Source organism: Dromiciops gliroides, chromosome 4 (assembly GCF_019393635.1).
Source record: "Dromiciops gliroides isolate mDroGli1 chromosome 4, mDroGli1.pri, whole genome shotgun sequence".
Classification (NCBI taxonomy): domain Eukaryota; kingdom Metazoa; phylum Chordata; class Mammalia; order Microbiotheria; family Microbiotheriidae; genus Dromiciops; species Dromiciops gliroides.
Window position 1 is genome coordinate 487962848 of NC_057864.1, and position 12279 is coordinate 487975126.

General features: G+C 42.6%; 1 protein-coding gene across 1 annotated transcript in view; it reads left to right on the forward strand.

Annotated features, from left to right (window-relative positions):
* The window catches only part of COL6A3 (collagen type VI alpha 3 chain), a 98093-nt gene that overhangs the window by 11660 nt on the left and 74154 nt on the right, over positions 1-12279 (forward strand). Inside the window, exons 2-3 of the mRNA XM_043964533.1 lie at positions 6916-7028; positions 8313-8933. Coding sequence (XP_043820468.1) covers positions 6947-7028; positions 8313-8933 — 703 coding nt within the window. The 5' untranslated portion in view covers positions 6916-6946. The remainder of the gene's footprint in view (positions 1-6915; positions 7029-8312; positions 8934-12279) is intronic.

Sequence of the window (12279 nt, forward strand, 5' to 3'; positions counted from 1 at the left end):
TGGCCTGGGATGGGGTTAAGAGAAGGTTCAGGCATAGGCATAAGTTGCTGAATGACTCTTAGAGGACGGATGGACTGGGTCAGTGCTGATGAAGAGCTTCAGCCCATTCTCTGCATGGGTTTAAGCCTTTGTTCTGGAAATGGTTTCCTTGTGTGTCTTTCTTGACAACAAAACAAAACAAATCCAGACAAGGAAAAGAAAAGGCTGAAGATGTGATCAGTGTTAAAAAGAACTCATTTCAAAGAATCACAAAATGATTCTGAGGCTTCTTGGGAAGAGATTTCCAGACAAGAAACCACAGGGTGGCATTTCTCATTAGGTCAACTTTGTATTTTTAAAATTATGCACATCTTGGAGAGTGGAAGCTCCCTGAAGATAGGTGCTGCCTCACTCTTGTCTTTGTGTTTCCAGTTCCCAGCCTAGTGCTAGTGACAGACTAAGGGCTTAATAAATGCTGGTTAAGAGGTAGTGCAGGATGGCAGCTAGAGGGCTGTACTTGGAGTTAGAAAGATCTGGATTCAAGTCCTGACTCTGATAATGGTTGGCTGTCATTCTCAGTTTCCTCATCTGTGAAATGGGGGTTTATAAGATGAATAGTACCTACCTCAGAGGGTTGTTGTGCAGCTTAATTCAATTCAATAAACATGCTTAAATGAGATTTTCCCTATCTATCCATCCATCCATCCACCCACTCACCACCCACCCACCCATCCATCCATCCATCTATCTATCCATCCATCATCTATCTAAATCTATCAAAATGTCTCTATCTATACTGTGTTGCCAACTTTTCAGTATTATATAAAAATAATTAGTTGGTATTATCACTATAATTTAAAAAACTTCCTCATCAAAAATATCAAGAAAATCTTACAATGAGTATGACTAATCCTTCCATCTGAGTTAACTGCCTTGGGTCCATAGCTATACCTAGGAAAATCTAAGGTCCCTCCCTCCCCAGCCTAAGGGTCCTTAACAATTATTTTCTGAATATTGCCATTTTTCTTCCTTAGGTTAACAAGTGTGGCTGCACAAAGTCTGGTTCTGTTGAACTAATTTCAGTATGCTAATATGCTTTCAAACTGTTAGACAGTGGTATCTTACTTAGGGTCAAAGATGAGAAGGTAAGAGGACTTTAACTCCCAAAGCAGCCAGCAAGACCAGGAAGCAGTTCTTAGATCTGACTTCCCCCCAGTTTTGGCATGGTTGCATTTTAAATTTTATTCCTTTGTCTGCTTCCATGTCATACAATGTTTTAGTGAATGTTTTAGAGATAGAAGGGACCATAGAAGTCATGGGGTCTGAGGCCCAGAGAGGGTTAATTGACTGGCCCAATGTCACTCAGCTAGGTAAGAAGTAGAGTAGGGTTTTGAACCCAGGTGCTCTGATGCTGAGTCCAATGTTCTCTCTGTTGTTCTAGGTTGCCTCTTTTCACTTTTTCTATTGGTTTCAGTAATGATCATAACATTACAATAAAACTAGCTTATTTGCCCTTAACTCTGCCTTATTGGTTGCTGGAGGCAAAGTGCTGACAGTCCTTCCCTAGTTGGAGTTGTGCTTGAGATAGACCGTACTGCCTCCCCTCTTCCCTGATATGTCTTTACTCCCAAGTGCAATAGTCGTTCTTCTCCTGGTTTCACAGAACTCTATTACCTCTTCCTATCTCTGGGTCTATTCTGGTTATGGCCAGAGGAGAATGGCTCAAAGTAGAATTGTCTAAAGGGGAAGACTCTCTCCATAGAGTGTATGGTTTCTGATGCATCAGTATTTCACATTGGTTTAATATCTGAACAATATGGCAACCTCTCATTTCACAGCCTTGCTGTCACTGCTTTAGCCATTCTGTTTCAGAAAAGAATGAACAGTTTGGATGATTGGCCAATTAGCAGCATTATGGCAAAATTCCCCTGTTTTCTATTGGGACTGTTCCCAGAAAAAGTCACACTGGTATGCTACTCTTGTTTGAAGCTCAACTTAGATTGTGCTCTCCCTTTTAAGGTATTTGGGAGATGATATAGTGTAGGGAAAGCATGATGCAGGTGGGTTGGTGTGGGAAGACCTGGCTTTGAATCCCAACTGTGCCACTGAGTTGCTGAGTGACTAAATAACTTTCCCTGTTTGGGCTTCAATTTCTTCCTCTATAAAAATGAAGGGTTAGAATAGATGACTTCTAACGTTTGCTATCACCCTAAATCTAGTATTCCGTGACATCGTTTTCACAGAGGGTTCATTATCTTTGGGCCTATGGCATGGTCTCCATTCTATTAGTCCCTGCTTTGACTCTTAAAAATCCAGTCCTTACTGTTCTTTCCCCCTCCTTTGTAAATGAAGTTGTGGATTTTGACTTTTCCTCTTTGGTTACTAGATCTCTCATTCCTTCTCCCTACTTTAGAGAAACATTCATTCATTAATTTGTTCCACCAGCATTGAACAAGCACCTTCTGTATGCTAGATACTGATAGAAATATAAAGTTTCAATAAGACACAACTAGGGTTCCTGCCCTCATGGAGCCTGCAGTCTAGTAAGAGGATGAGATAAAAACAGAGAGCTATTAGTCAAAATATCGCATGACAAATACAGCTGGGTTATAAGCAAAGTGCCACGCAAGATTTGAGGAAGAAACAAGTTATTACTGACTGGGTTGAAATCAGGGAAGGGCTCATGGAGGGGTTGGAATTTAAGCTGATCTTTGCAGTGTACATGGGAATTCAATAGAGAAAGAGGAGGGGAGCATAACTTGATAGGCATAGGGAACAAGGAGAGTAAAGACACGAAGATAAGAGAGAGTAGTTACCCATAGACATAGTAAGTGTCAGAGGTAGGTATTAAACCCAGAGCTCTCCAGGAGGCATCATGGTACTGAGAGTAGAGTCAGGAAGACTTAGAGTTGGGAAGGACTAGCTAGATATTTACTAGCTGTGTAGCCCCAGGAAAGCCACTTAATCTTTTTCAGCCTCAGTTGTCTCATCAGTAAAATGGGGATTATATTAGAACCTACCTTAGAGGCTTGTTGTGAGATAATACTTGTAAGTTGCTTTGAAAGTCTTAAAGGGATACATAAAGGTCACCTGCTAGTATTTTTCTATGTGCCATCAATCAATCAAAAGCATTTTTAAAAAAGTAATCAACGGGCAGCTAGGTGGCACAGTGGATAAAGCACTGGCCCTGGATTCAGGAGGACCTGAGTTCAAATCCGATATCAGACACTTGACATTTACTAGCTGTGTGACCTTGGGCAAGTCACTTAACCCTCATTGCCCCACCAAAAAAAGAGTAATCAACATAATTATTATAGTTTTGGGTTCCAATTTTTATCACTCCTTCCCTCCCTCCCTTCCCCCTTCCCTTTATGATTATGTAAAACATTACTATATTAGACATTTTGTATAAGAAAACTTGAATAAAAGAAAAAAATGAATGAAAGTGAAAAACAGCATGCTTCAGTCTGTGTTCGATTAATATCTGTTCTTTTTTTGGAGGTGGATAGTATGTTTCATCGATAGTCTTTTGGAATTCTCTTGGATCATAAGCATTTTTGTGCCAGACAGTGCCAGGTTCTGAGGCTTACCAAGACAAAGAATGAAACCCTCTCTACTCTCAAAGAGCTTGGGGTCTAGTCCTAGGAAAGGATAGTTATTGTGTCTTGAATGACAGAAGGGCTATGGGCCTCTGGGCCCTGGACAGTGGCTTTAAAACCCTGAATGAGGGTGAAGTGGACCCCTGAGAAGTCTTTTGGGTGTTACTTTCATTCTCCATCATGGACACAAAATGAATTCAGTGTGCCTTTACTTTGAGTACAATAATCAGATAACATGTATTTTACTGCCCAATATGTGCCAGCAGCATCACCACATCCTCGCTTCTAGTTCTGTAGCTAACTCTGTGTGTGTGTGTGTGTGTGTGTGTGTATGTGTGTGTGTGTGTGTGTGTGTGTTGGCAGTCTGGTGAAGCCTGTGGACCCCTTCTCAGAATCATATTATTACAAATTGTGGTGTAAGAAAATGTTAAATTTCAATGAGAGGTTAGTGAAAATAAAGATGCAAGTTCAAACACCGCCCAGGCTAAAATCTCTGGCTCCGATTGTCTCTAGTGGAATGCCCTAGGCATCTGTCCTTGGTCCTGTCCTGGTCTACTCTTTTCTATATGATTTGGATGAAAGCATTAAGATGGGATGGCTGGCAAATTTGCAGAAGACATGAGTTAGGAGGGAGAGACAACATAGCATCTGGCAGAATCATGGCAAATCACAACTTCCTTTGTGCCTCAGTTTCCAGTGAGCGGAATGGCATCATAGAACTTACATTATACACATCATTGTGCTAGTGTTAGTATGGAAATAAAATGAGATAAGGGATAGAGATCACTTTGTCAACAACAAAAAGTGATGTAAATGTTTAATATTATCATAATTGTCATGACTGCTCTAAGCACTACTTCTGTATTTTCCATTTTCCCTCTTTAGAGAAATAAATAAGAGTTGACATTTTTATAATGCTTGATGGTTGGCAAAGCACTTTAAATGCATTAATCAACATAGTTAAATTTAACAAGCATTTAGGCACTGGTTATAAGAGGAAAATGGGAAATAGTATCCACCCTCAAGGAGTTCATATTATTTCATTTGAGCCCTATAAAGTAGGTGCTATGATTATTCACATTTTACAGGCGAGGAAACTGAAGCTGAGAGACATGAAGTGACTTGACCAGGGTCATACAACTAGCAAGTGTCTGAGGCTGGATTTGAACCCAGGTCTTCCTGGCTAATAGTCCAGTGCTCTGTCCACTATGTTGTCCAAGATGATTCCCAAGGTCCCATTTGGTGTCAAATTCTCTGACTCTGTGGAGACAAGCTTTGAAAGTTATCCAAAACCATTGGAGAAAGGAAACTACAGGTGCTTTATGGGAGAATGGATCTGAATCCTAGGATGGTAATTATTTTGTCTCCCTGACAGTCTTTTGCCTTTGCCCAGAAGCAGGCATCTCCAATGAACCAGATCCTAATTGTTCAAAGGGAAATAAGTTCCAAGGATGTAGAAACTCAACTGAGGAGACCTCAGTTGGGAAATTGGAAGGGGGGGGGGTGGGAATCAGCTGTTTCAAATGCAGCTGTTCTCTGCCTGATTCCTTATTCCTGAAAGTCTGGATAATCCAGACTAAAAACCAGGTTCAGTGTATATATAATTCTTTTTTGTGAGGCAATCAGGGTTAAATGACTTTTCCAGGGTCACACAGCTAGTAAGTGTATAAAGTGTCTGATGCCGGATTTGAAGTCAGGTCCTACTGAATCCAGGGCCAGTGCTCTATCCACTGTGCCACTTAGCTGCCCCCCAGTGTATGTATGATTAATGAATTTTCTAGTTTTGTGAGTAAGTAGACAGACATAATCTCTTTTGAAAACGATGCAATCTTGAGGGCAGCTAGGTGGCACAGTGAATAAAGCACCGGCCCTGGATTCAGGAGGACCTGAGTTCAAATCTGACCTCAGACACTTCACATTTACTAGCTGTGTGACCCTGGGCAAGTCACTTAATCCTCATTGGCCTGAAAAAGAAAATGATGCAATCCCCATAATCCTGGGATCTTATTGGATCATATATTTAGAGTTAGAAGGGACCTTGGAGGTCTTCTATGAAAATCTCATTTTACAGGGGAAGAAACTGAGAACCTGAGAAGGGAATGGACTTACTAGCTTAATAGTCTATTTTACTTTTTTTTTTTTTTAAGGGGCAATGAGGACTTGCCCTGGGTCACACAGCTAGTATGTGTCAAGTATCTGAGGATGGATTTGAACTCAGGTTCTCCTGAATCCAGGGTCAGTGCTTTATCCACTGTGCCACCTAGCTGCCCTTAAGCTGCTATTTTGGTTATTCAATCAATCAATCAGCTCACATTTGGTTTAGGCACTGAAGTGGTACAACACTAGACATGGAACTTCAAAGAAAAAAAAATGAAATTATTTTTCCTGTCAGGGAGCTTATATTTTTTCAGGGGAGGCATATACATATTTAAATATATAATAATAACAGTGCTTACCTCCTTGGTTTGTTGTAGGGATCAGTCATGATCATATATGTAAATTCTTTTGCAAACCTTAAAGTGCTATGTAAGTTTTAGCTATTACTACTACTATCAGTACTGCCACCACCACCACCTTTACTACTATTGCTGCTGCAGCTGTGTTGTTGAGTCATTTTTAGTTGTGTCTGATTCTTTGTGACCTTATTTGGTGTTTACTTGGCAAAGATGCTGGAATGGTGTGCCATTTCCTTCTCCAGCTCACTTTACAGATGAGTAAACTGAGGTAAACAGGGTGAAGTAGCTTGCTCTGGTCACACAGATAGTAAGTGTATGAGTTCAGATTTGAACAGAAGTCTTCCTGACTCCAGGCCTGGCATTCTATCTACTCCATTACCTAGCCTCCCTACTACTACCAACACCACCACTACTAGCTGTATGGCTTGGTGGGTCACTTCACTACCTTGACCCTCTATTTTCTCATCTGTATATTGAGGGTAGTAGTCTACTAGGCTCCGAGGTTCCTATATAGCTATAGATCCTTTACTTTGGACAAGTCACTTAGCTTCTCTGGGCCTCAGTCTTCTTATGTGGAAAATGGGGATAATAACACCCATATCATGCTATTGTGAGCACCAGATGAATGGATTCAAATTTCCCTTAAAAACATGTATAGTCTGGTAACATGAGGGATGATCATCAATCATGGGAAGGCCCCTCAGGGCATCTCTGAAGTCTATGGCAGTGCCTGGGCCTGTGGCCTACCCACTTAGTTCTTTGGGCCACAGCATTGCCTTGGAAGCAAAAGAAGAACAAAGCCAGAATGTGAACCATAACTCAAACATGGTGGTAAAGGGAATGGAAATTGACCAATGTTTTCCATCCTTTTTCCTTCTCAGGTCTGATAGCTGGTGCTTTGAAGAAAACAAAATGAGGAAGCATCGACATTTGCCCTTAGTGGCAATATTCTGCCTTTTAGTCTCAGGTTCCGGGATGACCAGTGCTCAAGAGGGTAAGACCTGGGAATGCCTTCTTTGACATGATTTTTTTTTTCAGAACAAGTTGGACGGGGATGTCCAGTCTTTTTTTAGAAACTCATGTCATTGTTTTGGCCAACATGGAGGCCATGTGTGCTGTCTAAAAACTATTGTTTACAGGATGTTCCTTTCATTTAGATACTACTTCTCTATGCAGGGAATGGGATTTCCTTTGTGAATATAAGGACATGAGCATAAGGATTGATCAGGGGCATCTCCCCCACCCAGATCAATTTGATGAGCTCACCAGGAAGATGAACCTTTGAATGTCTGTACCTCTTTCTCCATCAAGTGGAGATGCCCACTGGCACCTGGGCTAGAAGCCCAAAGAGGCTTCATTTGGTGGCTCCCTTTCCCAGCCTAGTCCAAAGGGTGACTCCTCTTTGCAGAGTCCATCCAATCTGGTCTCTCAGCTAACCAATTTAACTTGGAGGCTACCCTACTTATTAAGACTTAATAATGGGGGCAGCTAGGTGGCGCAGTAGATAGAGCACCGGCCCTGGAGTCAGGAGTACCTGAGTTCAAATCAGGCCTCAGACACTTAACACTTACTAGCTGTGTGACCCTGGGCAAGCCACTTAACCTCAATTGCCTCACTTAAAAAAAAAGACTTAATAATGGCTTGTCTCATCTCCTTAACATGATGCCAACAGGCATATCCCTAAGTTCCAGAGAGAAAGAGAAGTACACACACTCAAAAGTTCCATGAAACAATTCTAATCTCATAGAAGCATGATATAACAGTCTCAACTGAAAGAGTCCTTATTGGTTTTTTCCTGTAAAGGTGTGATTGAGTATTCAATTGTTAAATAATACTAGGAAATGACAGCTGGTTATCTGTGCTCAGAGATCCCTTCAGGTTGGACTGCATGTCTGAGATAAATCTTTGAGGTGACACTATATGGGAAAATTGCCACATGGTGACAAAGAATTCTAGGCAAACAGCAAACATTTCTCTTCATTCTGGATGCTTATGGCTGGTCCAAGGTCAATTTTACATATTGAACTTGGGTCACCATCAAATGAAGCTCTCTGTGTGAAAAGGCCTTTCTGCCACCACCATGGAACTTCTGTTTTGGTGGGTAAGTAAGGCTTGATGCTGGACTGATCAGCTTAAGATCTCATGTTCTTCCTCTTCCTTCTGTGCATGATGGAACTGACATAGTAGTTATTCATCTATGGTGCAGTGTAGATCAAGTCAGATGATGGAGAATCTGGATGGGTAGAAATTAACTTCACGAAAATGTCTTTTTTTAAAGCTGTCAAAATGAGTGGCGCTGCAGACATAATATTTCTAGTGGATTCCTCTTGGAGCATTGGCAAAGAACATTTCCAGCTAGTTCGGGAGTTTCTCTATGATGTTATAGAATCTTTAGCTGTGGGAGGAAGTGATTTTCGTTTTGCTCTGGTCCAGTTCAATGGAAACCCACATACTGAGTTCCTGCTCAATACCTACCGTACTAACCAAGAGGTCCTGTCCCATATTTCGAACATGACTTACCTGGGGGGAGACAGCAAGACTGGCAGAGGCTTACAGTACGTGATCCAGAACCATCTGACCCCGGCTGCCGGGAGCCGAGCGAGCGAGGGGGTCCCCCAGGTTATCATAGTATTAACCGATGGACAATCCCAGGACGATGTGGCCGGGCCCTCGGCCCAACTTAAATCTGCCGCCGCCGTGGACGTGTTTGCCATTGGCGTGCAGGACGCAGAGGAAGGCGAACTCAAAGAGATGGCCAGTGATCCCCTTGATTTGCATGTTTTCAACCTAGAGAATTTTACCGCCCTCCATGACATAGTAGGAAACTTAGTGGCCTGTGTCCGCTCCTCTATGGCTGCGGACATTGCCGGGGCTCCAGAGATACCCAAAGACATCACAGGTAACGAACGCTCCGGGCACCGAGCTGTGCCCCCGCCTCGCTCCCTCCTCGTGGCGTTAAGTTTGGCGGCAGCTTCTAGCATCAGAGCCACAGCCAGGCTCAGCTTTCTGGGGGGCGCGGACGTCCCGCCGGCCCAGACGGGCCCTGCTCCACGGAAGAAACTTGACCTAGAGCAGACGTTCTTAACCTCTTCGGTAGTCTGATGCAGCCCAGGGACCCTCCTCAGAATAACGCATTTTAAATACATAAAAGAAGATCTGTAGGCTCCCAAAGGAAATGAATGATATTGAAATAGTCGTGAAAGCATCTATTAAACCCCCAGGTTAAGAACCTCTGACCTAGGGGCACAGATGGTGACTCTCCACAGGTTTAAAAACAAAGGTTCTAAGAATAATTACTTACCTGTTGCTGGGCTAATTGACTGACCTGGGGTCATAGATTTAGAGTTAGAAGAGATCTCAGAAACCATTGAGTCCAAACGTCTCATTTTGCAGATGAGAAGACTGAGTCTCAGGGGTTAAGAGACTGAAGATCATAGATCTAGAGCTGGGAGGAGCCTCAGAGACCACTAAGTCTGGCATTACCATTGTTACAGATGAGGAAAATGAGGTTAAGGGACTTGCCCAGGGCCACTCAGCCCTTGCATGTCTGAGACAGGATTTGACCCAGGTCTTCCTGACTCTAATTCAAGTACTCTATTTATCAGAGTACTTTTGGCATTGAAAATTTGCACTGGGGCATTATGACTGAATAAAAGAAATATAAGCTCCCTCCTCCTTCTGCCCCCTGCCTTTAAAAAAATTACCAGGAAGAGATAACAAAAAAGTTGGCCACATTTTTTTTTTCTTGTGACTTTCCCCATTCATCTTCTGACTGTGAACTTCTTTCACTTTCCAGAAACCTTTGGGCCTAAAAGAGCCATCAGCCTGGGGAAAGCTGCCCCTCTTTATCCTGAGTCATAACATCCCCCAACCCACCTTTATGGGGTCCTCAGGGCCCTTTGCTAATTTGGCTGCCTCATTTCAGCTGCTGATACTGAGGCCCAAAGAGGGAGACCCTGTGCTCTGGCCTGTAGAAAAGCCTTGACTAGGATCTGGGACCCCAATTCCTAGGTCCTGAGAGGCTTCTCAGTGTTATTCTTGGGGTCTTTTTTGTTTGCTCACTGACTTCACACTAGACATATGTAGAACACAGTGCCTGATATGACTAGGAATTAGAACTTACTTGAAGGGAGGCCCCCTTAGTGGTTGCTGTGCCTCCCGCACCCCTACACACAGACACAGACACAGACACAGACACAGAACTGTCTAGCTAAACATCTTGCATTGTTAAGTAAATATTTGTTGAATTAAAATCAATATTCCACTTGCCAAAGTATGTGCTTTCTTAAGTCTACCACTCCTCCTCCCAACTCTCTGAATCCCAAGCCTGTGTTCAGAAGAGCAGTTTTTAGTCTTTGATTTGAACCCAGGACCTCACACTGGGTTTGGGTGTCTCTCCACTCTATCCTACTAAATCCGGTGGGGTGTTACATTTGCATCCTTTACCTCTGAACCCAGGAGGCACTGTGGTACAGTAGAAAGAGCTTCATTCAGAGGAGCTGGGTTCAAATCCTGACCCCAACATGTGCTTCCTGTGTGAACTTACCCAAGTCACTTAAGTTCTGCAGGTGTCAATTTCCTTCTCCCTAGAATGAAAGGGGTGACCTGTAGGGTTCCAGCTCTAGACTGAGGTCTTATGAGCCATGGTGTTGTGAGACAACCCTAGGCTGGAAGCTTCCCGGCTCTGACCTAATTAGGTATTTCTAGTTTTCTCATGGATTAGGGAAAGTCCAGATACAACTGGAGCCAAATAGGTTTGGGCTTTGAAGTAATTAGCAGACTGGGAAGGGTGAGGCTTATATGGGAAGGGCAGGTATTTGGATGAGGGAAAGGCAGAGATTGAAAGAAGTGAAGGGAAAGGATGCTTCTCTTCTGGAATAAATGGAACTGCTTTCTATTCCTTCCCCCACCCCAAGCTGATAAGGCCTAACATTGGGAGGAACTTGTGCCCAAGTGGGCACCACTGTAATGCAGACCTGAGTGCTATATTCAGCCTGCAGGGCTGAGTTATGAGGGATTATTGTAAGATGGAAGTGTGGACCTTATTTAACTGGAGTTTATGATGCAATCTGCAATTGCTGGGTAGACCTCGTCTCTACAGTGGGGATGAGACATTGTTCTAGATGGGGTTTATCAGCATGGTCAAGGAAATCACTAATTAGCATGTATAGTGATAGCATCTTCTGTAGCTGTTTAGCCAGTCCTTGGTGGTAGGGTTTTCGAGGGAGTGTAGACTTCCTTCCAAATTACCTCTAGTATTCTACACCACTATCTAAATGTCAGGGGAAGGTGTCTGCAGACATTGGCTCCCTAAAGACAGGAGACACCCAGTTCCTGTCAGTTTATCATCCAATTACCTGAAACCCTCCTTAAAATGCCCCAGTGCAGAAACTGACAAAGTGACTGAGGACATCCAAGAAGGGGATCCATAGGAAAATGGGGACACTTTGGTTGACTCCATTTTGCCAAACTAAAGAAAAACAGTTGATGAGATTGTGTTTAGAAATGACTGAAAGGCCTCGGCTGTCAAATCACCTCCCAAGGGAGTGGTTGTCAGTCCTGTCTGCACAGAACTGACCTGTGACAATGAAACCTTTGTTTTTATGCCTAGGGAAACATCTCTGCCTTCTAAGCAAGCTGACGCTCAAGCATCACCAACGTTCATTCAGCCTCTCCATTGTTTCTCTTCTAATTAACCTTGCTTTGTATGCCCACCGAGTCACCACTTCTTACTGCATGCTCTATGGTTTTAAACGGCCACTTTGCTTCCATTGAAATGTTTTTAAAAAGTTAATTCAATAGGACAAATACTCGGATGATTTATTAATTAGCAGTCATTTTTACCTCCTTCCCTCCCTTACCACTCTGGTTAGTTATGTATTAGCTGTCATTGTCTACTGGCCTCAGTTTGCCATAAGTAGACTGTGATCGCTTCTAATCACTACCAGGATGATCTTTCTTAAACCAGAGAAAAACATGAAATGTTCACTATGCTAAAAGAGGATTGCTTGCTAAAGCACACTTCTCATTTAAAGATGGGTTTGATGTTTTTTCCCCCTTCACATGACAAAGAAAGTTTGAAGCAAATGACAGAAATATATTTACAATGAAGCTTAGGAAACACAAATGATCCTTTACTTTTTAAATGAGCTCATTCTTTATGCTATGGATGCAAAAAAAAAAAAAACCTTCCCAATTCAGGATGCTATAAAAGCATTCACTTCTCTTGGTGGTTAATGATTCCA